We start from the raw sequence: 27,969 nt of genomic DNA, 5'->3' as shown, positions 1-27,969 counted from the left end.
CATTGACGACCTGATCGGCCCATGTCCTCGCTTCATTTGGCGTTTGCGCGCGTTACGACTTGGGCTTGGAGCGTTTACTCGACCTGACGCGGCGGATGACGGATCTGCGCTTCGCCGTAGCCATTTGGCGCCGGCGCCTACCTCTACGTAACGCATCGCGGACACTCGCCAACCGCAACACCACGAATCCTCTCAATGCAGACACTTCGAGTTCACATCTTCTTCGCTCTACCCAACATCTGATTCACCTATGCAAAAAAACTACCTACCTTACTGATACCGATAACACAACTCCCCACTCTCCGTACTCATCGCCCTCTCCACTTGCACATCCTCCGTAAACCCTCCATACAGCAACACATCCTTGACACTCGCCTCTCCCGGTGTCGAGTTGAACATGTGTTTCCCGCTGTACTCTCTCAGTCGAACCTCCGGGTTTTCCCATTGCCAGCGCCACCACATTCTGTCTAGGGAGGCGTGGTGGACGTAGAATAGGGGATCTGGCATATTTCGTTAGCACTCCTTCTTTACCCTTTAGCCAGCCTAGAACCAAGCAAACGTGAAAGAAACAAAGGAACAAACCATTAGCAGCAGTCATAGCCCTAAAATCCCCTCCAACCCCCTGATGCAATCCATTATGCAGTCTCTCCTCCACCCTCTTCCCAAACTCCTCGTACCCCTCCGTCCTCAGTATCATACCGATCGCTTCCGGTTTAAACTGCTCCCCGGAGATTTGGCCCGTCACGTTGCGCTTGGGGTCGTTGAACCCTCTGGACAAACAGTGCGTGACGTAGGTGTGATTGTAGATGATGGGTCTTAGGTCGGCGAAGGGCCCGTCTAGAACGCAATGGCCGTCGCCTACGCTGGTAAGACCGGAGGAAGTGTGGGAGGATGGCGAGGAAGGGGAGCCATCGGATCCGAAGCCGGTCGTGGGGGAGAAGATGGAGGAAGAAGAGAGGGAGAGGTGGTCTAGGGACCAATCCCAGTAGCTGCAATCATGGCAGAGGAAAGGTCAGGTCAGTATTTGAGTATTTGAGTATTTGTCTGTGTGGGAGAACCGAGAAGGAAACGAAAAAACTTACGGTATAGCACCCCTCCTAGGAAACCCACACTTATCCTTGAGGATATTCTCAAAGACATGCAGCGTCCATCGATGCCACGGTAGAAAAGATGCCGAGCGATGACCTGTTTTTGTCCCTTCCGTTGTCAGCTCTTCACTTCCAGAATCCAGTATCCCTTTTTTCCCAGGCACGTCGTGTTGGTACGCCAACAGAATGTGAGAACGGGTAAACATACACCAAGACCCAATCCCCCCATGCAAAATCGAAAAGTCATCGTAAACAGTCCGATTATTCTCTCCATCCCACTCCGACGGCGTTCTCGCCAGACAATGGATGGCGTCCACGAACTCGTTTCTTTCCGTCTCCGTCAGCGATCGCCATTCGCGTCGTGTGGCGATGTGTTTGCATGCCCCTGGTTTGCTGTTGCTGTTACTGCTAGGCTTCCCCTGCCAGAAACTGGCAAGCGGCGGTGGATGGTCAGGGACAAAGAACGGGAAAAGAATGAACCAGATTACTAGGCTGATCCAGGCTAGGGTGGTGATGAAGAGGTAGGCTGTTAGGAGGTGTTGTTTTAGCCTAAGGTAGGTAGTGAAGAGGAGTTAGCTGGTGGTCTGGTCATATTTGTGGTTGAGATGTAAGCAAAAGATGGAAGGGAGTGACCTACGTCGTGCGTTCAACCGGCTTTTCTTCTGACTCTGAGGAGGAGGAGGAGGAGGAGGAGGTTTGGCTTTCGGTGTCGTCTACTGGCGTGTATCGAGGCTCTCGCCGCCATTCTCTATATGCGATTTGAAGTGATTCGAACATCACCGGCGACGGATGAGGATGTGGGAATAGCTTCACTTCTTTTGCGGTCTGCCGGGCGTGCTGTTTCCGTGTGAGGTCGGTGGTCGGGCAAACGGAAGGGAAGCAAACAGCGCTGTCAGAAATTCAGGTCAACCCCTAAACCCGCTAAAACGTCCTGAATAGCGCACTGCAGCGCACTACAGCGCTCAACCCGCTGAGCTTTGGGCCTGCGCAGTTGGGACGGAAAGTGGAGCCCGCGCTCAAAACATATGGGTCCCAAGGCGCCTCCTTCCCTTTGCGCCAAAATGGTGTTATGCTATTGGCTGGATTTGAGAACGCAACGCTACCTTGGCAGCGGCCGCAGCGGAGATGCGCCTAACAATTTCCGCTCCAGAGTCCAGACTGTCCAGATGTCATCCGAACTTTCGGACGAACTGGAAGCTGCCCACTGTAGGTACACTGGCCGTGAATGTCTCCTCTGCTCCCGTTGCCCTGGCTTCCACTTCGTGTGTATGCCGGAAAATCTCACAGGCAGTCGTTCATTCACTCCTCTTTTTCGTTTCTGCAGAACCATACCTAACAAACCATTATTGTACGTCAACCCGAAAAGGATGAAGAATATCGTCGCTGTTTTCGTTGCAGCGGTCTTGTTGCTGCCCTTTGCAGCGGCTTTGCCAATGCCAATGCCAATGCCCGCCCCAGCCGATGTATGTCATTGTCCACCAGCCAGCCGGATCCCATGGAGCTGTTTGTTGTCGTGGACAATTGGGACTGACTGACTGTATTCTGGCCATCCAGGGATTCGTACCACAGGAATTGCAAGATAGCGCTGTAAGTTTGACGTGTGTTTCCCCTTGAACTTCTTGAACCATGGTAGCTGATACTCTTGCGTGCCGTTGTAGTGTACGTAATATCTCGGAGATAACCAACCCATGGAGTTCTTTCTTTTGTTGTTAGCTGACGATTCGACCTAATGACTGACTTGCCGTTACGATTAGAGTAAGTATCTCTCTTCTTTTAGCCCAGGAGAGATTGAAAGAAATGGCAAAGCTGACGGGTATCATCAGCAACTTGGCGGACTTGCATGAGTTTGACAAATGATGGACGAGATGGCATCGTGGCACACAAGAGGGTCTTCTAGTCTGTAGGTATGGAAGAACAGAAGTCATTAGATCGAGCATCTCGTTGGATAATGCAAGTTGATGGTAATAACGAACAAGACTAGCATGATGAAATGACAGAGGTATTGATATCATCGGTAAATCCCCAATCCCCAAAAAAGACAGGCTCCATACTCCGTAATCCCTTCCCGCTATAATCCTTCTCACCCTCCTCTTTCCCAATCTCTTCCTCCCGTCGTCTCCCTTTCCATAGTCGTCTCCCTTCCCGTCCTCCTCCTTCCCTTCTTCCTCCCTTCCTCCTCCTTCCCTTTCACCACCTTCCCTTCCTTTCCCGAGTCCTCTTCCATCCTCTCAGCCCCTTCCCAACAACCACCCACTCAAACCACCCCCTCCCGATCCGTAACCCTCCTCCCCTCCGCCCACCCCTTCAAAGCCCCATAATCCTTACACAAATGCACCGCCCCTGTCCCATCCGTCGCTTTGAGGTCCGGATGATTCAGATCTTGCCCTTCCAGCGCCGTGTCGCCGCAGCAGACAATGGACTGGCGGAGGTAGCGGAAGCAGTGGTCTATGTGGTTGTGGTTGGTGTGACTTGCTTTGGGCTTTGCTTGGTCGTGGTCATTATGAGAGGAATGGTGGCCGTCTCGTCGCGCGTTGTCGCGGTGGTGATTGGTGGATGTCGGGTGTCTGGGCTCAGAGAGGGCGTTGTAGGATTGCATTATTGTGTGCTGAGCGGGTGGGGGTGTTAGTAGGTGTGTTTTTGTTGGGGGGGAGATGGAGCGTGGGAGACGGAACTTGGAAGGATGGAAGAATGGAAGATGGAGAGAAGGAAAGGGTACTTACCAGGCAGTGAAGCTGGTGGAAGACACTGATGGAGTAGACGGCTTGGTCTTGGAAATCGATGGGTTGTGGGAGGGTGTATTGGGAGGGGTTGCCGACGGCTATGAAGCCGTTTCCAGCTGTAGTTGAATCGTGTTAGCCGCGCTTGTTTTGGAGAAGAGCATAGCAACAAGGACTTATAGCAAGAGGAGATATTGCGTACCAGGCATATAAGACCGCCAGTTCTCTTCGGTAGCATTTGCTGAAGCCTCCGTCATATGATCTGAAGTAGCCAGCGGATCTTTTCCAAAGGCCACGGGCTTGACTTCGACTGTGTCATGGACGATGATAAAGGGGTTGTCAGTCTAGAGTACCTTCCGCCATCTCCAAAGATAGAAGGAGGGAATATGTAACTCACACTCCGGCACCAAACCATTCAGTTCACCAGCCAGGTTCAACACTTTCTTCTTCCCCGTGTCGTCGGTATTCCCATTGTGAGAACCGCGCGCGTGAACAATAATACCTCTACCCGCAATGGCAAACCCTCCAAGAAGCAAGGCTGTGACAGTAAAGACGGGAACGAGAAGTTTGGACAATCGTGACCATGACCGAGAAGTATGATGTCTCCGGCCCGACTTGCCATTGAGTCTTCGGCTGGCGATGTGTTGAAGACGGTTCGAAGTGGCGCTTAGAAGACCGACATCTTCTTCCCCTTCCTCTCCATGTTCTTCTTCTTCTTCGGGTTTGTACGGCGGCAGGCTTGGTGACATGGAAAAGTCTGAGCTGCTGGAGCGAGAGGAGGGGCCCATGATGGTTGCACAGTGGTACTGAAGATGTTGTGAAAGATGTTGTTGAATGATGGTTGTGTGAGGTCAGAATTGAGGAGCAAAGGTAGTAGGAATTTGTCTTACATTCTTGGAATACCCGGGCAGCCTTTAGTTTCCTGGGCCACCCCGGCGCTGTGGAATGTGATAAGTTCTTCTGGAACATGCCGCTCGTTTACCGGAATGGGTGGATGGGTTATGGAACGCGGTTCGTTAATTTGCGCCAGATGCGCGTCACGATCCATGCGGCTGATAAAGTAGAGGTACAATGTAGGGTATCGATAAACAAACTTCTCTGCTATCTGCCTAGGTACCTAGATTATATTTCTAAGGGAGACATCAGCGGGTAACCACGCGCAAAGGTTGGTAGTACCTATCCAAGCAGTTACCAGACAAAAAAACCACCCAATACCACAGAAAAGCCAGGGATTTACATACGTCCAAAAGCACCCGAAACCAGCGCAAGCCAAAGATACCTCTACAGTACTCCCTACAACTACTCCAACTCAAACTCAGCCCACCAAACATCCATACACCTCACCTTCTCCATCCCGCTCCTCTCCATCTCCTCATACGCCCTCCTAACCTCCTCAATCACCCCCAGTATCTCCTCCTCCCTCTCCTTCGCAAACTCCTCCTCCTTGACCCTCGCCTCAAACCTCACTCCCCTCACATACCTCGTCTCAAAGTGTCCCTCCTGATACTCCTCCTTGGGCGTGAATTTCCCTTCCCTACCCACCCTAAACCCAGCCGCTTTGGCCGCATTGGTGATGGACTCGACATCGGGCGCAGCGCGGATATTCAGCGGCGGCTCTCTGTTCTTAGAGGAGATGTGACCGAGCTGCTGGTTTTCCTGCTGCTGCTGCTGCTCCTTTTTGTTGAGGACATCATCCGCTTCGGACTTGTAAGCGTGGTAAAGCGCTTGCGCCTTGGCGGCGAGGATGTGCGGCGTCTGGCTTTCTGGGAAGGAAGTTTTCTTCTGGTCGTACTCGGCAACGTAGACCTTGCCAATGCCGGCGCCGGCTAGTTCGCTGAACAGAGAGGCGACGGACTCGGGGGAGGGGAAGTAGAAGAGGCTGTGGCAGGCTGTGGCGGCGTCGAACCTCGAGGATGAAGAGGACTTGAAGAAGGTAGCGGCGTCGACTTGGTTCTGGAAGGCGAGGCGGTCACCGAGAGGAGATTGGAGGATCTTCTCCTGGGACTCGGAGATGGTGAGCGGGGTGCCGTAGTCCGGGGGAGCGGTGTCGATGCCGGTGACGTGGGAACTTGGACCGAGTTCCAGGGCCAGAGCGAGGGAGGAGTCGCCTTGGCCGCAGCCGATGTCCAGGACGCGACTACCGGGTGCGATGGACCATGCTGAGAGGATGGAGAGACGCTGGCGGAAGCGGGGGATGTGGACGAGCGATTCCAAGGACTGGTCGTGGGGGAAGCAGGTGAGGAGGGTGGTGATCTTGGACTCCTCGGAGTCCGTTTCTTGGATGGCCATTGTGTTGGCCGGGATGGAGATGGTTGGGTATTCGATTTGGAGAAGAGAAGGAGGAGGTGTGGGAAGGTAGAATGGTGTGTAGCACCCCGTTTCTGTCCAAGATCTTGTAAGTAGTAGTAGTAGTAGTAGCTACAAGAATCATGCGATCGTTGGAAAAATGGACCGCCTTTTTCTGGGCGGCGTAGGCGTCTAACGCGAATCGTAAACTTTATGTGATAGCAGCCAATATCGGCTTGGATCGAACCAGAAACGCTCGTTTACACGACAGGCGCCGAATAAGAGATTGTTTTGGATTGGACAACGGTCCTTGTTGTCCTCCATAGACAGTACGGGACGTTCCGCGGACCGGGACGCTGCCGGGACGCGCTACCGTGTCCGCTAATCCCCTAAAATGGCGCCAAATCCGAAGCGCTACAGCGGAAGAAGAGATAGGCAGCTAACACCAAACAGAGCCTGGCTGGTAAAGCACAAGGACATGTCAGTGATATTGCAACCATGCTGAGATTTTAGGATAGACTCACCTGGAAAGGGGACACGAAAATAGTCCTTGTAGTCTTGTAGAAGCTCATTCAACAGTCATCGTGTTGATATCTCCCAGTAAGCGTCTCACCCAAGACCTAACTGCAATTACTGACCCCTCCCCCTAGACTATGGCAACGGACGGCATACGACAGTGGTGTAGCAACTTGATGGCAACATTGAAGATGCCAGAGCCAAGGCCAAGGAATCCAAGATATGACCCTGGCCAGCTAGGCGAAGACAGCGAAGATGATGAACAAGCACAGCTCAACCGACAGAGCCTCAAGCGGTGCGAATATGAGACTGGTGATGAAAAGCCCTCGGCAAAGAGACGCTTCTGGCCGTGGATATTGTTGTTGCTAGCAGCAGTTACTGGAACGGCACTTCTCACTCACATCTTGACTCGTCGCTCCGTCTGCCATGTCCCTCCCACAAGACATCAGTCATCCCACTCCCCATCCACACATCATGGACACGGACATAGTGCAGACACCAAACCGAGCCATAAAGGCGAAGTGAAGGAGTGCGGAACTTCGCCCGAGGAGGCTCAAGCCAGAGGCTGTGTGTTTGAACAACAGTTACCTGCCTGGGTTCCCAGAGCCTGCGCGTTTCCAGACGTTGTCGAGGAGTACAAGGACAACTTTGGAGACATGATGACCGACTGGACTTGGTACTGGGACCGCAACACCACCATGCAAGTTCCTCCGGAGGCAGTGCCGGATTTGCAGGCGGGCAACTTTTCGGTGATCTATACCAAGTACCAGACTTCTCACGATTTGCATTGTCTCTACTGCTCTCGTAAGATTATATATGCGCTGAGCAAGGGGATCAACATGATGGATGCCCGGTGTCACCAGTTCTATCATGGAGGTATGTCAGCATTTTGGTCCAGTCTCAGACATTCGGTGCAGATACTAACCACTGCTCTCTAGCGCATTGCGTACAACATATTGGAAATTCTTTGATCATGGCTGAGAGAGGAGAAAAGAAAAAGATGCAGACTTGGGTTTATCCACTCATGTATCATAACTGTGTGCCACTGACTTCCACTCAAGAGTCGTGAGGATGTCGCGGAGGGAAAATTGCGGGCCGGACTGGAGGTTGAGACAGAAGTGGGGTCCAGATGGATCCGATGAAGCAGGAATCTATAGCGGCCTTATAGCGCATTTACAGGGCCATGTGTGCTGGAGCAGATATGTTAGAATGAAGGAGGCCCGAGCGTTTGAATACTCGAAAGCACGTCCTTCATCCAACCAACTGCCCTTTCCACGTCCCTCCAGCAACCAAGTCCAGATCCAGATGTCAACATTGAAACCTAAGAATTATTCATGCTCAGTTAAATACGTTCCCAGGCAAGTCCAACGGCGGATAGCACTTGTCCACCGCGACCGCATCATTCCCCCACCAGTGCGGCATGGTCACATTGGGCAAGTCAACCACCAAGATCATGGCCATCTGCACCAGTTGCGCACCACAGTCTAACCCAGCCCCGAGCAGATAGTTGTACTTGCGGAACCACACCGGGTGGTATCTGTACACGTATCCCATGAACACGACCGCCACCAGCACCGATGTCGTCAGGTTCGTCGTGGGGTAGATGGGAAACAGCGTCGCCCCGTTCAGCATCACCACCGGGTTGACCATACTCTCGACCTTCCACTTGGGCCTCGCTCTGTGTACAACCCATAACAACATCACCGCTAGCGGTCCCACAATAAATCCCCAGTACACCCATCGATACGGCGACTCGTTCCCAAAGAACACCTGCGGACCAAGCACGCCCCAGATAACCGACAGCGAAAAGAAGTTCTTCGTCTTCAAAGCGTTCCACGTCCCCGACACCACCTCGCCCGTCAGCTTCCTCCCTTGCGTATCGATGATCAGCCTCATACAAGCCCAGTTGACAAACGGGCCCAGCAAAGTCCCATACACCTGCGCCACGAACAGCTCGCGCTCGGGGATCTTCATGTAGAAGCCGAACTTGATGTCGCTGACCAGGTTGAGGCATTGCTCGAGGATCTGCCGGCCGTACACGGTGCAGGTGAGCACGGCGATGGGTTTACCGGGGAAAAGGAACCCAGCCAGCAGCTCGGAGAGGTAGTCCATGCCGATTTGCACGTTGGTGAAGCCGAAGAGTATGCCGCTGGGAAAGGTAAAGAGGGCAGAGATGGTCGTGATAAGGAGGAGGCCCCACCAGGGGAGCTGCATGTCACCGCCCGAGAGCTGGGCGACGGCAATGACAAAGCAGGAAAGGAGGAGGGCGAGATACCACCAGTGAGGTACGCGGGGGAGGTGGGCGGTTAGTTTGAGGTAGGGGTCATCAAATTCCGCCCGGTGTTGAACATTCTTCTTTTGCTTGCGGTCCTTCTTTGCGAAGGGGTTGCTGATGGTTTGCAGCGAGCTTCGAAGCGTCTCCCAAGATTGACGCCCGTGAAAGACGACAGCGTACGTCAACACCGCCGTCGACGCAGCGAAGCCCCAGAAGAAGTGCATCGCGTAACTGAACGACCAATACGGCGGGGAATACTCCTCCAACGCTGTCCGGTTCAACTCGTACGTTGGCGTCAAAATCCGCGAGACATTGTACCGATTCCCCTCTGAATCCCAAGTCCCCGAGCTCATCGGCGCAAACTGCTGAGCCCCATTGACATCGAAGAAGTACGCCAGGGGATACAACACCCAAATGACCACCGCCGCTCCCACAAACCGATTCATCGTCGCCCACAACGGCGTATAAAGCGGGCTCAAAAACGAAGCATAATTCCAATCCAACGAAAAGTCCAACAACCCAAACCCATACGTCCCGCTCCCCAACACAAACGCCTTCCAATACATACCCCATCCCATCCAACAGACGACCGGCAGCGAAGCCAACAAGGGCATCACAAACCCGGGAAGCCACTGGTACACAAACGCCGCCGCCGCCACCACGCAAAAGAACCACAGCGACTTCTTGGTCACGGACGGGTGCCGGTGCATAGCATTGAACAGCGCCACGTTCGGCAAAACGCCGGGGTAGTACATCCCCGGGGGGCGGACCAACACGTCCCGGTACAGACCGGCGAAGCCGTACCCCATCAGCTGCGTGGTCATGAGAAACAAGATGGCCCACCACCCGCTCATGCGCTTGTTGTAGTAGAGCTCCATGGCGGAGAGCGGACCGAGGCCGTAGGCGGTGTAGGTGCTGCCCCAGTAGGAGACAATGACGAGGGCGTGTTCTTTGGTGTTCCACGGTCCGGGGTTGAGGTTGAATGAGAGTTGCTTGCCAACAACTGGCAAAGTGAGGGTGTACTCCTTGGAAGGGAGGTGGCACGCCATAAGGGCGCCCATCCCCCACGAGAGAAGCTGGACGACGTAGCCGGAGAGGCGGACGGAGTAGGGCTTGAAGTAGTAGACGGAGGAGACGGAGCAGCCGATGATGACCCACATGGTGGAGAGGATCCAGAAGCGGATGGTGAGGAGGGGCTCGCTGGGGTGGGTTGTTAGTGTTTGGTCGTGAGGGGGAGTGGGAGAGATACTTACGTCTCGTCGTTGTGCAGGTCGACGGTTTTTGCTACGAGGGGGATGGGATAGTTCTTGAGACGAGGATCGATTACGTCGTCATTGTCGGTTGGACGGTGCCCGGTCTCGGTTTCGTCTTGATCATGGTCCGTCCCTTGACGGGAAGTGGAAGAGGATGACCATGGGTGGTCTTTGATGAAGGCATCAGACTCTGAACCCAGTTCGGTTGGAGCGATGATCAAGTCATCCTCCTCCTCCTCAAGATCCTCTGCAAGCAGCGAGCTGCTGCCAACGTCTCGATCCATGCCTTGAGTTTGAAGTTGTCGTCAGGCTCCTGGCGGGAAGGAAACGGTCAGGGTTAGGGGTAAGTGCTTAGGGGCTCAGTGTTCCGGGGATCCCATAACCTGCTGTGTCATATCCTTTGGTTCAGGCAAACAATATTTCCCACAATCAAGTTCCATAGGAGGGCCTTCATCACCCACCTTTGGAGACAAGGTATTCAATGCGTGCTGTGCGTAAGTCTGGTGGGCTCGCTGTGTGCCTGTTTGGTTGGCTCGCTGTGCGAAGCGCATGTTCCCAAAAGGGAAATTTGGCGCAACCACAACGCCAGCGCTAGATACATACGATCATCCACCAACGACGACCAGATTTCGACAGTAGGCACTCCGAAATGTCAATCTATGCTTGCTACCATAGCGAATCTCCTCTGTTTATAGCATCTTGAACCGATTCCAAGCAATCTTGCACCACATCACCAAACCTAGCCGGCTTGCCCTTCTTCAGCTTCAATTTCGGTATCCAGTTTACAAGATGAACATCTTCAAAAAGTCATTCACAGCAAGCAGGGACCATGAAGAAGTGAAGTATGATCCCGTCGAGGACTCCGAAAATGGCACACCAAACCGATCGAACTCCCCCAGCTCTCTCTGGTCGGCGGGTTTTGCCAAACGACAACGTTCAATACTATCACATCCCGCTGTTGTCGTCTCCCAAGCTGTAATCATCACACTACTCGCCGTATACGCATTCGTGGTTTCACGAAAAAGTCCAACCGATGTTACGTGTGCGAGGCAGTTGGCACCTTATTGTGAGTCTCTACTACCACGCCCAACTACCATGACTACCTCTTCCACTCCCGAGTCCCTACCGGTAGAGGAAGAAGAGGAAGATGTACAACACCGACAACGAGAATGAAATGCTAACGCTCTCAACCAGCGCCCTACCTAGAAACCGACGACTTGCGATATGTAGAGTTCACAGACCAAAACCACCTCATGCAGCCCTCGCCTTATCGCGGACACCCAACTCCTGAGGTGGAGGAGGCCTGGCTGAAGTTATGGCGTAGTGAGTACTTCTTTACTTCCCTTTGGATTGATGGAAGACGATGCCGATAACGGACCTTCTACTCTACTACCAGTGCCAACAATCCACTTCCCCGAATCCAAAATGCCCCTCCTCAACAAAACCCCCGCCAGCAACTACGCCCACGTGTCCGAAAAGTACGGCGGCGGGATGATGGGCTTTTTGGATGTTTTTCATCAGTTGCACTGTCTGAACCTCGTCCGCCAATATACCTACCGCGACGAGTACGACTACAGCAACGTGACGGCCTTCCGGGCGCCGCAGGAGGTGGTCAGGGGCCACATTGATCACTGCATTGAGACAATCCGGAAGGCCATCATGTGCACGGCGGATGTGACGCCCGTGGTGTTTTTGAATGACCCGAGCAGGAGGGGGGGAAGTAAGAGTGATTTCAATATCAAGAAGAAGTGTAGGGATTTTGAGAGGATTAAGGAGTGGGTGGGGGGGAATATGGGGTTGGCGGAGTGAGGTTGTAAGCGGGGGGGAAGGGGAGGATGGTGATTAAGCTGGAGTGGAAGGGTGGGGGTATGTGGTTTTGGGAAGGAAGGAAGTAGTTAGTAAGGTATATACACAGGGAAGTAGTGAGTGCGCTGGTGAGATGGATCATCAAGAGAAATAATTCCAGCACGATGCGTTTATTTCTCTGACTCAGTCTGTGTGTCCTTGATGTTGTGATCTAGAGCCCACAAGAGCGACCAATCTGACTTAGACGGTAGGCATACCCAAGCCCGGGCAGATAAATGAAAGAAAAGAAATGTAAAAAGCAGGAAGCAAGGACCCTTTCATTTACCTACCTATATTCAGGCCTCTGCCTACCTAAGGTACCTGTACCTCTACGAGGTCCCTTCTCCCCTTGTGTTCTTGTCTCCGAGCCCCCAACACACCCCCTTTCCCCAGAGTCCCCAAACATCACCTCCCTCGCTACCTCCCACATCTTCGCCGGCCTGAACATCATTTCCATCGTAAAGAACCTTCTACACTCCGCTGGCTCGTAGATTAATTGCGCCGGGACTGTGCCTGTACTCGTCCCCTTCCTCTTATCCTTCCCATTGCCCTCTTCACTGTCCTCTTCGTCTCCGTCAAGGTAATACAAATCCCTAAAATTCACCCCTCCCTCTCCCCGCCAGCCCATTCTCAGCGGAAACCCCCTTCTTTCCTTTCCTTCCCCCTTTCCTCCCGCGAGATTCGCAACTTCCAAGTCCGTATCCGGATTAGCAGGCGCTAATTCGTTCAACCTCTCTAGTTCCTCACCCGTCAACACCGGCCGCCGACCAGAAACAGTGGAATTCACCGCTAACTCAATAGCCCTCGAAACATGCCGGTAGATGGTGCCAAGGGACCAGTACTGCCCTCCTTTTACGCCTCCCACCGCTTGCATCGGCGCGTGTCGAGGACGGCCGCCGAAGACGAGGGTGCGGACTCCGCCTTGACGGCGGAGGAGAGAGACGAGGAGGGCGCAGGTGGAGGCGCATTGGCCGTTTGTTATCTGACGGACGGCGGGTGTTAGTTGGGGAAAACCTGTGGAGGAAGAGATAAGGGAATGGGGGTGGGTAATGGGAGAAGGAAAGGGGGAAAAAAGGGATGGAAAAGGGAAAGCGGATGGGGACTGGGAGAATGGAATAGGGGGAAAGGGAAACTTACAACAACAATATCCTCCGCAGCAAACGGTCTCCCAGCCTTGCTCATCTCTGCAAAAGGCCCATAACCATATATCGGCTCAGTCGCCGTAGAAACCACCTCCAAATCAAAATGCCCCAACAACCTCGACACATTCCCGCCCCCCTGCACCTCTACAGGCCCAAACAACCCCTCCCACTCCCCCCCAAACCTCCGCTTCTGATCCGGTCCCACAGCCGCGCTCGCCACAAAAGGCGGATCAATCGGTACCTCTCCCGGATCTTTGACATCCCTATAAACCTCACTATACACCTTCCCAACAAGATTAACCAATTCCGTCGCGCGAAACCTTGTAGCCGTGCGAATAGCCTGATCAGGGAAAAGGATTTTAAAGATATTAAAACCAGGTATTACATCCCCCCCAGTATTCCCGGTCAAGTCCAGGATCAACTTGGTCTTGTTGTCTTGCCTCGCAGCGCGGGTGAGGAAGTCTAGAGCAGTTTGAGAAAAATTGATTCCTCCTGTATGCCGGAAGGTAGGGATTTGTAAGACCGCGGTGTCGTTCTCTGGATTCTGGAGGTAATACCCCCGTATCGAGTCCTGCTCGTTACGCACCACAGGATCGGGATAGACCCCTTCCGTGCTCGGCGGTGGTCCATCTCCATTTACATGTCGAGGTGGTGGAAGTGATGGATCGGAATTGAAACTCATCAGCGAGGGCACGTAGTCAGGCAAGCACGCTGCTTTGAACAGCGTTTCCCCGTCGGTGTAATTCATGGGTCCATTTGTGCTGGGCCAGATGGCGGTTGTGTTCACTTCAACCGTCGTTCCATTGTGGAATTTGAGGAGATATCGCGCAGCTCCCGTCCAAAGACCTTGGTAGCTTTGCCAGCCGCCTCCCGTAAAAAAGCCGGTGAATTGGTTGGCGGGGGAGGGAAACAGGTGGTTGTAGCGGGCGTCGGGGTCGTGGTATTCGAAGGTGAGGGCGAGATGGGCTTGGAGGAAGTAAGCGGCGTCGATGGAGTTGATCTCGACTAGGTGGGATACTGCGTTTGGGAATCCGGAACGTAGCAATTTCACGTCGCCCCATGTGTAGATACGGGGTAGCTCAAGTCCGTCTGGTGAGATGGAGACCAGTGGCGGGCTGCGGTGGAAGCGGAAGACTTGGTGGGAACAGAGATGAATTTCTAGGTGGCCTTCGTTTGCGCGGTGGATGAGGTGCTTGATGTCGTTGTCGAACTCGTATTGGCTTTTGTAGGTGCTGGTTTCGGCTTTCTTTCTGATCTTGTCAAAGCCTTTGAGAAGATCGATGGAGGGTGTCTTGTAGCCAGATGGCGGATCTATCAAATGTTATTGGGTGTTCACTCAAAATTCGTTTCTCAAGGACTCACGTTTGAGAGTATCCAGCGTTGACTGGAACTGAAGGTATTTCAGATATTCATCCAGAAATTGCACTGCCCGCTCAGAGTCAAAGGGCATGGACATGAGACAGTCATATGCCGTCTGTCCTGGGATGTTGGACAAGTCTCCATTACCCCCATTCTTGGTCCAAAGCTCATAGGAGTGGGCTACCTGTGAGCAAGCAGTGCTTGTATCATGTGTGTCTGGCGTAGTAGTAGGCTGCGCAGCTAGGACTGATGCCAGGGCTAATAGAATGGGGAAAAACATCATGAAGATATTGAGCCATGTGTGTCTGTTGGAGAAGGTGCCGAGCTGGATAAGGCCCGAGGGAGCTGACAGTTCACAGCTATGCAATCTGTGGCCAAGTCTGTTAGTGAGAAAGACCTGTATACACCTGTGATAGGTACCTATACTAACACTTACAGCAACTGGGAGCATTTACTTCCTCACAGAGCCCGACGCGACACCCGAGAGCTCAACCATCCCCTCAGAAGCATCCACGGCAAGAACCGCGATGCTGTATCTTCACACCAGCGACAATTCCGGACGGCGATCCGCTCCCCTCAGAAGAGCGCAAGTGGACGGGAGCTTCGTCGTGGTTTTGGCGCGAAGCGATGAAGTGGCGCCAAGGGAGGAGCGCCGACTGCGCCAACGAAGACAGACGGCGCTGACGATCCGATAGCGAACCGCCACGAAACCCGGCGATGGCGGCAGATTGGGCGCCGGGCGGTCAACCTGCCTCGAACGAAGCGTCCCGCCCGGGCGACAGACAACTGTGCGCGCCCTGGACCGGAAGTCCCGCTACGGCCATTAGTTGCCGCTGGAATTGCCTCGAGGGGTAACCACCAAGCCGTTGCTGGTTACCTAGGTGATCTCCCTACTTGTCAGGAGTCTACCTAGTTTTCCCACGGCGACCTGAGCGGAGACGACCTGATAGCTCCCGTTGAACAGACACTCAACCACAACGACCACGACCAACCCTAAACCATGGACCACTACAGAGACGACCAAAGCAGCACCACCGTCCGATCCTCCGGTTCTGGCTCCCACATCGTCGACGACGACATGGAAGAAAAGGAAAACCTCCTCGAGTCCAACCCTCCACGCACCACCCCTGGGCAGCAAAAGAGGGAAAAGAGGAGCAGCAGACTCGCGATTCTTAGTCTCCCGTGTACTACTTTGTTCCTTGCCTTGTCCAACATCCTTTTGCTAGCAGCCTTGGTGGCTGTTACTTTGCGGTGGCCGATAACAACAACAACACCAGCACCATCAGGAACCGAACACCCAACCGGGCCGCTGAAGAAATTCCCAGAACAACCGCCCTGGGAACCCCAAGTAGATTTCCGAACCGAAATCTTCCGCTTCCAGACTATCTATGGAGCGGAACCAAGTGAGGAGGTTGATCAGGCTTGGACTGCTATGATTCCTAGTATGTTTTTACCCCCTTTTACAGTTCAGTCTTTGTGACTGTGGAAAATGATACTGGTTCTGACCACATGTTTGGTAAAACAAAACAGAAGGCAAAGGCTTCATCGTCCTCCCCAACGAGACAGCCGACGCGTTACCAGATGATCTTCCAAGGCTGGATAAATCCAAAAAGGAACAACATGCCATGGTTTCTGTTTTTCATCAGCTGCACTGCTTGGTATGTCTTCCCCTTCCCTCACTCATCCTCATATGACCCCAGCCAGCACTTCCACCCTCCTCCGGCTCCCCTACTGAATACGGCCCTTCCAAACCCCTCTCTGTCCATCCCCTCCCCTCCCCGGCCTCTTGTCTACACACAATTCCAAGCCAACTAACAAGCACAAAAAGTACATGACCCGAGCAGGCTACTTCGCCGCCAAATCCGGCTCTCTCGACGAAGTCAACACCCCGCATCTGATGCACTGCTGGGACTATCTCCGGCAAGGCATCATGTGCAATGCCGACACCACTCTCGAATGGATCACCCCGCCCGACGAGACGGGCAGCACGGGGTGGGGGTATCAGCACACCTGCAAAGACTTTGGGGCCGTGTTTGAGTGGGCTGAGCGCCATCGGTTTAGGGAGTGGAAGGTTATTCATTAGTAGGTAGTGTATGTAGTTAAGGGAAAATGGAGGATGGGAGGAAGCAGGAGGGAGGGATGGGTGTAGGTAGGTAGTGTGGTAGCTTGCGGTTGAGGTTAGGTTTAGATGTTTGGTGCCTGCCAAGACGGTAGTTAGGTTGCGCTGAATGGGGGACACATGGGTTGGGTACCTGCACGATCGTACCTACTTGCGGGAGGGAACACGCAGGGGGGTGGATTTTTTCTTTTGTTTTTCGAGGGAAAATGAATAGGATAGCTTGTGCGAATAGTTACCTTACCTTTACCTCCATCTCTCTCTCTCTGTGCCACCTCTTGAGCCCCAAGTCCCAAGTCCCGACCGAGCCATAGTGTAGAACCGGAATTCGAATCGACCGAAATCTCCGGACTCTTGTGTTTTGTCCCTTGTCTCACTTCCTCTCGTCTTCTTTCGTGAAAGTAACGTGGTAGCACTTTCCACTGCCAGGTGGTGATATCAGCCTCAAGTATCTACAATGCATTGTCATCACACATCCTCATGTTGTGCCCGACAAAAACACCACGCATTCTTCGATATTCCCTACATACATTTTCACCGCTACTTTCTCCCGTCCCTCCCTCTCCCCCTCTTTAGCCTCAGGCCCCCTCGGGTATAGAAGGTCTCTCTGGGCTTGATCGAAAGTGGAATTGATGATTTGTTCTGCATGATATCGATGCAAGATACAAAATGCAACACTCCAAATGTAGAAATCGTAAGCGACAGTGGGGATCGGGCACACTGGTAGGGACAGTGACCTGTACAAAGGGTCCTTGTGGGTCGAGGTGTGCGGAATTAAGTCCGAACACACTTACACGACAACACACCAGAAAGTGTTCGGTCTTGTTTTCGCACACCTCGTGGGTGTAGTGTAGGTGTTTCCCATCTCCAGCTGTGACGTCCCCACAGACTTTTCCGCAACGGGCCGGGGGACCCGCTTTCCGGCATATCAAGATCGGGACCCCCGTAACCCCGTTCGGCTCCGGCTGGGCATCGCTTGGTAAGCTTGGCGATTCCCGCGGCATCTAGGTACCACACCGTCATCGCACAAAACCAGAGTTACATACTGTACCTGCGATCTTCCATCCTTCATTGCCATCACGTAAACTACCGAAGCACAACATGCGGGGTCTAGCAACTCTAGCACACGAATTAGCACACCACCGCATGAAATACCGAGACATGCTTCCATTCCTTCTGTTGCACATGAAATTGGTTATTCCGCAGGTTAAACCCGACACTGATGCAGGCTTAGTTGCCGCCATTGGAATGGTGGCGTGGATGGCGGGTAAACCCCGTGGGGCCCGCGCCAGTTGTATGACGACAAGTCGTAGCCAACCTGGACTACCCATGATCGAGACTCGAATGTGATGCTGTGAAAATGCTTGTTGTCGTGGGTAGTAGATAGGGTTGGTCAAACTGGAGGGGAAGGAATTCGGTTACCGCTTTTGCCGAGACACATGTTTCGTGTGGGTTGAACAAGTGTTTCAACGACAATGAGGGGAACACGACGGGCGGATGTGATATTGGTTGTCCTGATTGTAGACTGTAGGTGTTATCGCAATTCGGGAATTCCACTTGAAGCGACCTTTCGTATATCTACTTAGCTCGGTCGGCGAGCCTATCCCACCACTATCCCGAAGAGTGGTGCTACAGATCTTCAGCATATTCAAATTCGTGAGGTCATTGTTGATAAGTATACTGTGAGTTACTTGCATCCCCGCTCTGGAAATGGATAACGATGGCGTGAAGATGCATCTTTAGTCTCATTAGTAGTCTGGCAAGTTGCGCGTCAGCCGTAGCTAGACAATACATACTAATGAATGGGTCCTGGGGGTTGTTATCAACTTGTCTCAGAGCCTCCTCCACTTAACCCGACACCGGGCTTTGGTCCCCTCCTATCCCCAGGCCGGACCTGAATCTAACAGATTGGCTCGGCATCTAGCCGTCCCAAGACCGGAACCCGGCCAATGAGACGAGAAGATCGCCCGCCCGGATCTACAGATGTGCGCTTGCGATCTCGGTGGTTTCCATACATGGTATCGGGACCTCGGGGGGGCTAGACTGCACAGGTTAGAGGATGACGTCCTTGTTCTTTTCCAGAAGGGACGCGTAGTGTGTACACCATAGTGTACATTCACCTTGACTCTTACACCAGGCGGGAATTGGCCATGATCCTGCGGGTCGCCGACTGTGAAGCTTAGTGGTTACCTGTTAGCGTCACCCAACAGCGATCTCCGAAGACCTGCTTGGTGAAACAAGCCGCACGAGGACTTGTACAACTGTTTGGTTGGGCATCGAACTCGCCTTGATCACGTCCTCCATCACTATGCATGACGTGAGTTCCATTGTTAGGAGCCTCCCGTGTTTTTTTCTAGCCATCCGCCCGCCCGGAAAACCCAAACTGAACCTCTTCGACTTTCCCATCAAGGATCCCTTGCCTTTCGAGAAACCTATCGGGAAATCTCTGCCGTCCATGGTGAGGGGAGTTACCATTCCGGAAGGTCTTATGGTATTCCCAGCTTTCAGCTGTGCTGCAATGTCGATCACTAGCGCTGAGGATCCGGTCTTGGCGGCCTCGGATTCTCATCTAGGTGGTTGATGCTCTCCATCGCTGCTGCTGCAATTCGCATCTCCCTGCTTGTATGTCATGTCAACAAATCACTGTTCCGATGTTGACCGTAGATTCCACTCTGTGCTTCCAGGGCCTCCATGTTGAGACAGGTAAAGGGTCGTCGGAATGAGACTGAAAAAAGGCATGAGAGTGCCATTCGCTTTTCTCCCCCATCGTGAGAGTGACACTTGGGACACTTGTCATTGTCGTTCACTCATCCTATTCAGCTTCTCCGTCTTACCCTACCCATTAATATCCCGTCCTCAAACCTGTCTTGGTCTCAAAATGCTAGCTCCGTTACACCAGGTTGAAGCCCTTCCCATCCACTTCGCAAGCCGTCACTCGTCAACTGCCACCATTAGCAACATCTCAACAACAAGCTGACTGGGTAATCTCACGCTTACGGTTGCTCAAATTGTCCTTCTTCCTTCTCCAATGCCGTCAGGACAACGCAGTAAAAGTGGATGTTGGACTTGTCGTCTGCGCCGCAAAAAGTGCCTCGAAGGAGGACCACCCTGTTCAAATTGCGAATCTCGAGGCATCTTTTGCCATGGCTACGGTCCCAAACCCAACTGGAAAGATAGAGGAGACATGGAAAGGGAAGAGGCGAACAGGCTTCAACTCCAAACACGAAGACGTCGAAGATCAACGGCCACCCAAAGCCATGCCTCTCACCCATCCGTGTCCGAATCGTCGACATCTTCCGGGGGCACTATCGACATCGGTAGCCCTCCCATCCCGGCCGCTGAACCACCTTCGCTGTCGCCGTTCTTGTCGTCCGACTTTTCGTTCCCGTTGTCCCCTTCTTCGGGGCATGAACGGAACGCAGCGATAGAGTTCGAATTTCTCGATGCCCTAACGATAGCCCCCGACTCCCTTACTGCCTCTTACAACGACAATATCTGGGCGACTCATGGCCACACGGATGCAGCCCTGGTCGACATTTCACCCTTGGAGCCCACAGCGCTACAGCGTCTTCCTGGAGTTTCGGAACACTCCAAGCAACCATCAGAAATGCCAACACCGCTCAGTCTCTCCTGTTTGGGCGACAGTGGCACTGGTTCGGGGATGCATGGTCCCCCAACTTCAGAGAATGATATCGAGTTGGTCATGCACTTCATCGGCGAGACGTGTCCGTTACAACACGGCTCGTATCGTTCATCATCAGCAACACAGAGGAGTTGGGCACTCTTCCTGCTGATGAGGTCACCGACATTTTATCACACTTCCCTCAGCATGAGCGCCTATCACAAGTCTCTGACCCTTGCCGGACATAGTGATGCTCACGCTACAGCAGTCCATGACTACCAATCGCACAGGGCGCAAGCCTTGGACAGCTTTTGTGATCTTATGGACCCTAATCGGCAACGTTCGGGGGGAGTGTTTGGCGAAAGCTTGATATGCTCGGTACAGCTTGCCCTGTTGGAGGTGAGTAAGATTAGCCGCTGACCAAGCGTAAGGTTTCTAGGTTGTTGTTGTTGACTTTTACCCCAGGCTCTAGGGAAAAACATGCAAAGCTGTCACTCGTACCTCTCTTCGGCAGTCCAAATCCTCCTCGACGACCTGCGCCAGGCCTCAACGTGTGATAGCGGGACCAACACACCATCTCTAGCTCAGTCCCAGCAACAGCAACTCCCGCTCAGTCTTCCATTAGGCACCAGCAGCCCAATGCCACCTGGCCCGTCTCCCATGGAACAAACAGCTCTCTCCTTCTTTCGTGCCATCCTGATCTGGAATGACATCCTCTCGTCCTCCTCCCTCAAGAAGGTTCCTTCTGCGGCCGCCTCCTACCGGGACCTCCTCACCTCTTCTCCCTCTTTCTGTGCTTCTTTCCAGTCCACCACGGGCTGTGAATCATGGATCCTTGTAGCGATAATGGACGCCACTGCCCTCGAGGTATGGAAGAGAGACCAGGAGAACCAAGGCAACCTAAGTATAAGAGAGCTGGTCAACCGCGCCTCCAGGCTGGAGAATACAGTCGAAGAAGGAATTAAGCGTCTGGAAGGGAGCGGTAGCAACAACGGTCTCCAAAGCTTGGTCTTTTCTTACGCCTTGCTTACTCACTTGCACTCCATTGTGTCCGGACCACTGGCAAGCGTGCCTGAGATAAGCGAGAGTATTGAGCGTTCCATTGCGGTGTGGAAGAGGATTCCCGAGTCTATAAGCCCAAGGAGCTTGGCTTGGCCATATTGCGTTTGCGCGAGTCTGGCAACAAGGGAGCAAAGGGAAGTATTCAGAGAATTCTTGGTCCCTGGCCGGTTGTCAAGTGTTGACTCGACGCTGGGAAGCTTGAGAGAGTTGAAAGCTGTTGTTGAAGAATGCTGGAGGCAAGTTGATGGGGTTAAAAGAGGATCAGATTTCATGTCTGGGGAGAGTAATGGCGGTGAAAGAGATCGGTCGCTTTCATCCTCGTCGGTGAAGGTCGATTGGAGGGAAGTTATGCAGCAGTCGAATTTGGGGTTGTTGTTTACTTGAGTTGCTGTAAGATTTGTTCCCAGAGACCATTGGGTCAGTTGTCTGGGACCTTTGTGAAAAGAAGGAAGACACCCCAGTGGGCAGTCGGACTTGATAGCATTTTTGACAAATGCAACAGAGTACAAACCAATCTCTCCGGATGCGGGAAAATGTCTAGATGCGCGCTGGGGACTCTGATCCTTTAAGCTCAAGGACCAGAGGCTTCCCCGTCGAGCCAGTGTAGATATCGAAATGATTACTGGCGAGTCGCTGACCGCTCCAGCTGGTTGGTGAGCAAACCGGTGTGTGAACTCCGGCAATAAGGAAACCAACATAAAGGCGGACAGTTTGCTTCCGGTTCTGCGTCTTCTGCTCTATGGCCCTAGGTGACTAGGATAACATAATCACACCGAAAACATTTGCTTTCACTTCCGCTCATCAACCAGACTTTCCAGATGATTCATTATGCGCTTGTCAAGACTCGGGATGCCATATTTTGAGTGCCTTGGGGCACTGCTTCACTCCCAGCCAATTTTCGACGAGGCTAGCGCTTGACAAATTAGAAGGGTAGTGTCGTTCTTGACTCGGAGAAGAGTCTTTACGACGGTAATGATGGATAAGGCGCTACTGACACCCTCAAAGAAACAAGGAAATAGGACTGTAACGCCCTCCGACTTGACGAGGTGGTGAAACCAAACTGATCCCAGGTTCCTCTCTGTAACAGTCTCGAAATTTCGAGTGCCTTTCCGCCGTAGCTGTTTCTTAGAGCGAGGCGCTGGCCTACTGGGCCTTATCGCGAAAATCCATAGAAGCGCGGCGCAAGCTTGAGCTGCGCCAAAGGCGAGGAAAGGGGGCAAGCGAAAAAGAAGTAACAAATGCACCAAACGGACGTCATGACCCTGTTTACAAAAAAGTCTCCACCAGAATATACCTTGGATCGTCAATACGGGAATATGGAAAGTATCAGATATGCGGTGTCGTAGGTAGGAGTGTAGTGGAAGCGATGTCCGCAAGAATGAATCGCGTTAAACGCTGGTGTGAGTGCCCGAACTTTCAGGCGCGGTTCAAATCCCTGCTCACGACATGCGCCGTGAAGCTTGACGGATACAGCTTTTGGTAATTGACCGTCGAAGCGGATCTGGCGAGCGATACGTTTGTGTGGCGCTTGTCGTTGGGTTCGGTTCACTGGATCGACAACATGTTGGCCGAAACGCCTTCGTGCGCGGAGCATCTTGAAGCAAGCCGAAGTGACTCTTGGAGGCGCCACTATGCGGATAGTATGGTCGCAGTAGGCAAAGACTGAAGGAGGTTTCTTTGGGTATAAGTGACCAGGGAATCGTCTTCACAATCTGGTCGTCAGTGATCACTCAGTCACACACGCCTTATCACCAGACTAAGGACAGACACCTACAACTTACCACGACATTCAGACTCTCCCCACACAATCTCGAGTCGTTACGCAACCGTCACCATGAAGTACTCGAGTTCCGTCCTGATCGCAGCTTTCTGCGTTAGCGTCCTTGCCGCTCCTGCTGCTAAGGTCAGTTTTCACAATAAGAGCACCGTGATTTGATGTTCCATGTTGCTAACCTGAGAGGGTGAATAGCGTTCATCCGTCGAGGATTATGTTATCCCCATCGACAAGAGGTCCTCGGTTGAGGACTACGTGATTCCCATCGACAAGAGGTCCTCGGTTGAGGACTACGTGATTCCCATCGACAAGAGGTCCTCGGTTGAGGACTACGTGATTCCCATCGACAAGAGGTCCTCGGTTGAGGACTACGTGATTCCCATCGACAAGAGGTCCTCGGTTGAGGACTACGTGATTCCCATCGACAAGAGGTCCTCGGTTGAGGACTACGTGATTCCCATCGACAAGAGGTCCTCGGTTGAGGACTACGTGATTCCCATCGACAAGAGGTCCTCGGTTGAGGACTACGTGATTCCCATCGACAAGAGGTCCTCGGTTGAGGACTACGTGATTCCCATCGACAAGAGGTCCTCGGTTGAGGACTACGTGATTCCCATCGACAAGAGGTCCTCGGTTGAGGACTACGTGATTCCCATCGACAAGCGTTCGTCGGTCGAGGACTACGTGATCCCCATCGACAAGCGTGGTTCTGTTGAGGACTACGTGATCCTCATCGACAAGCGTTCGTCGGTCGAGGACTACGTGATCCCCATCGACAAGAGGTCCTCGGTTGAGGACTACGTGATCCCCATTGACAAGCGCCACGGTGCCGTCGAGGACTACGTAATCCCCATCGACAAGCGTGGTTCTGTTGAGGACTACGTGATCCCCATCGACAAGCGTTCGTCGGTCGAGGATTACGTGATCCCGATTGACAAGCGTAGCTCCGTCGAGGACTATGTCATCCCCATCGACAAGCGTTCGTCCGTCGAGGATTATGTTATCCCCATCGATAAGCGTGGTTCGGTTGAGGACTACGTGATCCCCATCGACAAGGCCTAAGCGACCGCCTGGGAGAGGTCAGCACAAGGAGCTTTGGCGAGAGATCAGGGTGGGAGATGGGACGAGATGGGATGCTTGGAGGATTGGGACTTGGATTCTCTCTGGTGATTGTTTGGGTCTGGGAAATGGTGGAAAGGACAGTGACAGAACGTGTTATGACTTGTGATGACCAATTTTGGACTGTGAAGGTTTTGGACTTAAGATCTGGCGTTTTGACGTACCTTCGCTCGTTTAGCTAGGAATCTGAAGACAGTGATACTTTGTCTGATGTGGTTGCTTTGCTGCCTTTCAGGTGCCGACACAGGCATGGCTGGCTGAATGTGAATGTGATAAGGAGACGAAGCGGAAGCAACGAGAATTCGAGAGTTGACAAGAACAGGCAAGCACTGCAGTTTTCACTGATAAGAAAGCATCGGCAGGTGGGATGTCCAACGCCAATCGCGCTTGCCTGCAGCTACTTACATCACCAGGGCACTTGCATTTACATACACGGCACAGGAAGGCACGGCAGGCAACAATGACAGAGCTGGCACTGAGAAAAAAAAAGAGAATTGCATTGCAATGGAAAGAGCAACCTAAAAATGACGACCTCTGAAAAAGAAAAAAAAAACTAATCCGCCAGCCGAACGAATGGACTTCCCTTCTGAGACTTCAACACCCTCACTGCCTCGGTGTCCTTCACTACCCGCTCTCCCAATCTCCACAGTTCCCTTTTCCTGGCCTCTGGAACAAGTTTGGCCCATTGCTCGGCTTCCGCATCTCTTCTCTTCCTCTCCATCCACCTCTCCTTGTCCTCCTCAGTCCAGCGTGGCGGGAAATAATCGTCCAATCCCTTCTAGCGATTGTACTTTGGCGACTCACCAGGACCACGTCCATAAGAGGATGTTCCCCAGTTCTCTGGTACCGTTGGTAAGTCTTCACCAAGACCCCGGCGGCGACGGCGACGCGTGTTGGCGGTGGGAGCAGAGGGATGTTGTTGCGAATACGGATCGCCAGTTGGGTTCATGCGGTAGGAAGGGACTCGGTATACGCGATGGGCAGGATCCCCATTCTTCGACTCTGGAGCATGATAGCTGCTGGATTCCGACTCGGGAATGGTCACGACCGTTGGAGGAGGAGGATAGGATCGAGGATATGAAGCCTTGGGGCGAGTGGGGGTTGGTACAGCAGAAGGCGAAGCAAATTCGACCCCTGAAGGCCGTTCGCTTCTCCAAGAACATCTTTCTTGATATGCTTGACGAGATGGACTTGGCCATCCGTTAACGTCCGCTATGATCTCGGCCGTGTTCTTCTTCGGATATTTTCTCTTCGGCAACGTTTGTCCGCGATTGGAACCGCTGGCAGAACGGGAGTGACTAGAAGGCGGCGGCGGCGGAACGGAGCCGTTCCCCAAGTTCAGTCCCAGGAATGATTTCCACAAGGGTACTGGTGCTGGCTGGCTCTTTATTTTCACTCCCTCTTCTTCTGTCTTCACCTTTCGCTCAGGCTCTTGGTTATCAGTAGCCGGGTTGTTTCTCAGTGGCAGTCTTGCCCTCACTTCTTCTAACAGATCACCCAGTATTTGCGACATCCGTCCTCGATCATCACCGGCTGCAATCTCAGCGGCAGCAGAAGGAGGAGTTGGACCAGGTGGTTTTCTGTGTGAGTAAGAATTCCCTTTTTCCTGTTTAACGTACCTTTCTCCATTGATGATAATCTCATTCCCCCTTTCCCAATCACTTCCACCTCCCTGTATCCCCTCTTCCTTCCTATCCCTTCTAAACCTGTCCCAACTCTCTCTTTCCCTCCTCGCCTGCCTCTCCAATTCCGTCTCCTTCATCGTCTTATGTTGTACATTACTCTGACTCTGGGTGGATCCCGCCTAAGGATTCCCACGCATGGAGCGCATGTAGCGTTCATAGACGCTCTCGTACTCATCGTTGAGGTAGTCCGGTTTTGGAAGACGCCCAGGGTACCGTTCCCTAAAGCTCGAATTGAGCACATCACGATGCCTTCTTTCCTCCTCGCGCTCCATCGCTTCCTGGACGTCATACGGTAGCTTCGATATCTCCTCCATCTTGGCGTCCAATCGCTCGATATACGCTCTGTTCCCGGTCTGGAGCTCCACGGCATGATATCCATCATCATCGTCTCGGTTCTTGCCCTTGCCCTTGTCCTTGCTAGTGCCGCGCTTCTCCACGCTGTACTTGTGCTTCTTGCGGTCTTCCCTGACTAACGCGGCGCCGGCGGCCCACATCAACCAGGCCGGAACATCACGCTGGGGAGAGTGCTCGCCTTCCTTGACGCGCTTGCGGACCAAGACGTCCTTTTCTTCTCCTTCTTCGCGCTTGACCTTGCCCTTGGGCCCGTCGAGCACGCGGGAATAATTGTCCGAGTGTGGCGGGACATGGTAATCTCGCGGGGGGGATCTGCGAGGGGATCTGGACCGCTCGTGATGACGGTGATGGTAGTCGTCGTTGTCGGGGGGAGGGCTGTCCGGGTCCCGCTCTCTTTTGAGATGGGTGCGGTGGCTGGGCATTTTGTTGTGCCTTAGTTGTTGTTCTTTACGTAGTTGCTGAGAGATGGGGAAAGCTTTCTGGGCAAAGGGGTTTGTTCTGGAGAACTGCCTGGGTTTGCAGGAAGAGTGAGAAAAACAGAATGGGAGTTCGGGGAAGAGTCAGTTGGACCTCACTCCTTTATAGATAGGACTTTGTGGTGGCAAATGAAATAATATTTTTTTGGTCATTTTGGACGGTATCCTTTGTCAATCAATAACCTGCCTACGCAATTATGGAAAGGAAGTGGTTCGGGTTTGAAAGTGGTGAGTGAATACGCAGGTCAGTATTGGTAGAAAGAACAAAGACAAGGTCCAGTGTCTGGCGTTGGTACAAAGAAAAGCACTTTGAGCCACGCGCCGGCACAATAACAAAGTCAGCATGGCTCGGACTAACAAAGTCAGCATGGCTCGGACTAACAAAGTCAGGACGGGAGACATCAGCACAAAAAGAGTCTCGTCTCGTCTCGGATGATGAACTGGCTCACACACAGCCCACAGGTGAAGGTTCAGGTTCATAATCCCAAAGCGCCTACATGGATGGGTACAATACAAGCGACAGTCCTCGAACCGCGCGATCTCCCGTCCCGTCCTGACAATTTCTCGTACCGGCGTCCGCCGTCCAGCGAGAATGAACGAACGAACGAACGAACGAACGGACGGACGAAACCAAGGCTGGCTCAGTCAAGGTCTCAACGTCAATGAATAAGGTAAGTCACAACAAACCTGTTCATCTCATCCTAACAATAAATGACCTTCACCATCACCATGACCCGCGCCCATTCGAATATGGATTTCCCACAGAAAAGCTAAGTAAGCTAGGTTCCTTCAACTTCCAAAATAGTCTTCCAAATATTCCAGGATTTTGTGGAGTCTTGCCGTCGCGGTGAAACAGATTTCCTCCGGTCTGAGGTGTTGAAAGTGGTCATTTTGAATGACTGAACAGTGATCAGAGAGGAAGTCTGTGAGGAGTAATAAAGGAGTGGCCGTTTGACCTACCGGTAGTCGATAAGAGGAAGCACGCACAGGCCTGTATTAGTGGGACTGAATAAGATGGGGTCTTATCAGATGGCCTGCAAAATTAGCTGCACCCGAGTTAACACAGTAACGGCTATCTTTTACACACGAACCAACAACCGACGTCCGAATCCAAGAAACACCAAACACAGGAATCTAGGAATAAGTGCATCGAGAGGAGGACATGACGACGGCACAAAGAATTAACGCGGTGCTCATGCATACTTATTCTGTTAATCACACCGCTCATCTGGACAGACCGATCTCTAACTTTGCTCGTATCAATGGCATTTCAACTCATT

The 27,969-nt window shown here is 52.8% G+C and overlaps 12 protein-coding genes across 12 annotated transcripts; 5 read left to right on the top strand and 7 right to left on the bottom strand.

Moving 5' to 3' along the window:
- Nucleotides 1-52: 52 nt before the first annotated feature.
- B0H65DRAFT_572414 (uncharacterized protein) lies at nt 53-1,865 on the bottom strand (the record flags this gene model as incomplete). Its single annotated transcript, XM_062830512.1, has 6 exons — nt 53-228; nt 309-500; nt 583-989; nt 1,083-1,185; nt 1,297-1,507; nt 1,740-1,865. 6 exons carry the CDS (start codon nt 1,863-1,865, stop codon nt 53-55), a joined length of 1,215 nt encoding a protein of 404 aa, XP_062683562.1.
- Nucleotides 1,866-2,113: 248 nt separating this feature from the next.
- On the top strand, nt 2,114-2,945 carry B0H65DRAFT_441989 (uncharacterized protein; the record flags this gene model as incomplete). The annotated part of the gene is made up of 5 exons (XM_062825554.1): nt 2,114-2,298; nt 2,413-2,551; nt 2,643-2,675; nt 2,843; nt 2,866-2,945. 5 exons carry the CDS (start codon nt 2,114-2,116, stop codon nt 2,943-2,945), a joined length of 438 nt encoding a protein of 145 aa, XP_062683561.1.
- A 397-nt stretch (nt 2,946-3,342) lies between these two features.
- Nucleotides 3,343-4,620, bottom strand: B0H65DRAFT_572406 (uncharacterized protein; the record flags this gene model as incomplete). Its single annotated transcript, XM_062830511.1, has 4 exons — nt 4,203-4,620; nt 4,008-4,115; nt 3,809-3,924; nt 3,343-3,693 (listed from the first exon to the last, which is right to left on the bottom strand). Exons 1-4 carry the CDS (start codon nt 4,591-4,593, stop codon nt 3,343-3,345), a joined length of 966 nt encoding a protein of 321 aa, XP_062683560.1. The 5' UTR covers nt 4,594-4,620.
- A 484-nt stretch (nt 4,621-5,104) lies between these two features.
- B0H65DRAFT_423563 (uncharacterized protein) lies at nt 5,105-6,094 on the bottom strand (the record flags this gene model as incomplete). Its single annotated transcript, XM_062824466.1, has 1 exon — nt 5,105-6,094. One exon carries the CDS (start codon nt 6,092-6,094, stop codon nt 5,105-5,107), a length of 990 nt encoding a protein of 329 aa, XP_062683559.1.
- A 650-nt stretch (nt 6,095-6,744) lies between these two features.
- Nucleotides 6,745-7,676, top strand: B0H65DRAFT_572403 (uncharacterized protein; the record flags this gene model as incomplete). The annotated part of the gene is made up of 2 exons (XM_062830510.1): nt 6,745-7,483; nt 7,546-7,676. The coding sequence occupies 2 exons, from the start codon at nt 6,745-6,747 to the stop codon at nt 7,674-7,676; spliced, it is 870 nt and encodes a 289-aa protein (XP_062683558.1).
- Nucleotides 7,677-7,945: 269 nt separating this feature from the next.
- B0H65DRAFT_523442 (OPT oligopeptide transporter protein-domain-containing protein) lies at nt 7,946-14,932 on the bottom strand (the record flags this gene model as incomplete). Its single annotated transcript, XM_062828792.1, has 7 exons — nt 7,946-10,082; nt 10,136-10,421; nt 10,997-11,077; nt 11,346-11,438; nt 12,308-12,962; nt 13,118-14,433; nt 14,485-14,932. The coding sequence occupies 7 exons, from the start codon at nt 14,930-14,932 to the stop codon at nt 7,946-7,948; spliced, it is 5,016 nt and encodes a 1,671-aa protein (XP_062683557.1).
- A 549-nt stretch (nt 14,933-15,481) lies between these two features.
- On the top strand, nt 15,482-16,564 carry B0H65DRAFT_572398 (uncharacterized protein; the record flags this gene model as incomplete). Its single annotated transcript, XM_062830509.1, has 3 exons — nt 15,482-15,923; nt 16,012-16,139; nt 16,310-16,564. 3 exons carry the CDS (start codon nt 15,482-15,484, stop codon nt 16,562-16,564), a joined length of 825 nt encoding a protein of 274 aa, XP_062683556.1.
- Nucleotides 16,565-19,625: 3,061 nt separating this feature from the next.
- B0H65DRAFT_523440 (fungal-specific transcription factor domain-containing protein) lies at nt 19,626-21,665 on the top strand (the record flags this gene model as incomplete). Its single annotated transcript, XM_062828791.1, has 2 exons — nt 19,626-20,618; nt 20,685-21,665. The coding sequence occupies 2 exons, from the start codon at nt 19,626-19,628 to the stop codon at nt 21,663-21,665; spliced, it is 1,974 nt and encodes a 657-aa protein (XP_062683555.1).
- Nucleotides 21,666-23,115: 1,450 nt separating this feature from the next.
- Nucleotides 23,116-24,117, top strand: B0H65DRAFT_508355 (uncharacterized protein; the record flags this gene model as incomplete). Its single annotated transcript, XM_062828215.1, has 2 exons — nt 23,116-23,184; nt 23,485-24,117. The coding sequence occupies 2 exons, from the start codon at nt 23,116-23,118 to the stop codon at nt 24,115-24,117; spliced, it is 702 nt and encodes a 233-aa protein (XP_062683554.1).
- Nucleotides 24,118-24,738: 621 nt separating this feature from the next.
- On the bottom strand, nt 24,739-25,970 carry B0H65DRAFT_572380 (uncharacterized protein). The gene has a single exon (XM_062830508.1). It carries the CDS (start codon nt 25,934-25,936, stop codon nt 24,953-24,955), a length of 984 nt encoding a protein of 327 aa, XP_062683553.1. The 5' UTR covers nt 25,937-25,970; the 3' UTR covers nt 24,739-24,952.
- On the bottom strand, nt 25,970-26,827 carry B0H65DRAFT_176734 (uncharacterized protein). Its single transcript, XM_062821451.1, has one exon. It carries the CDS (start codon nt 26,633-26,635, stop codon nt 25,979-25,981), a length of 657 nt encoding a protein of 218 aa, XP_062683552.1. The 5' UTR covers nt 26,636-26,827; the 3' UTR covers nt 25,970-25,978.
- Nucleotide 26,828: 1 nt separating this feature from the next.
- On the bottom strand, nt 26,829-27,260 carry B0H65DRAFT_176733 (uncharacterized protein). Its single transcript, XM_062821450.1, has one exon. It carries the CDS (start codon nt 27,167-27,169, stop codon nt 26,885-26,887), a length of 285 nt encoding a protein of 94 aa, XP_062683551.1. The 5' UTR covers nt 27,170-27,260; the 3' UTR covers nt 26,829-26,884.
- Between the last annotated feature and the right edge of the window lie 709 nt (nt 27,261-27,969).

Source organism: Neurospora tetraspora (genome assembly GCF_033439725.1).
Source record: "Neurospora tetraspora strain CBS 560.94 chromosome Unknown B0H65scaffold_3, whole genome shotgun sequence".
In the NCBI taxonomy this organism is placed as follows: Eukaryota; Fungi; Ascomycota; class Sordariomycetes; order Sordariales; family Sordariaceae; genus Neurospora; species Neurospora tetraspora.
The sequence above is the reverse complement of the archived record's forward strand: the minus strand, read 5'-3'. Positions and strand labels throughout refer to the sequence as shown.

Bases quoted from the DNA above. Each gene is read 5' to 3' on its own strand.
- B0H65DRAFT_572380 (XM_062830508.1), bottom strand. From the start codon at position 25,936: ATGAAGGAGACGGAATTGGAGAGGCAGGCGAGGAGGGAAAGAGAGAGT.
- B0H65DRAFT_176734 (XM_062821451.1), bottom strand. From the start codon at position 26,635: ATGCCCAGCCACCGCACCCATCTCAAAAGAGAGCGGGACCCGGACAGC.
- B0H65DRAFT_176733 (XM_062821450.1), bottom strand. From the start codon at position 27,169: ATGAACCTGAACCTTCACCTGTGGGCTGTGTGTGAGCCAGTTCATCAT.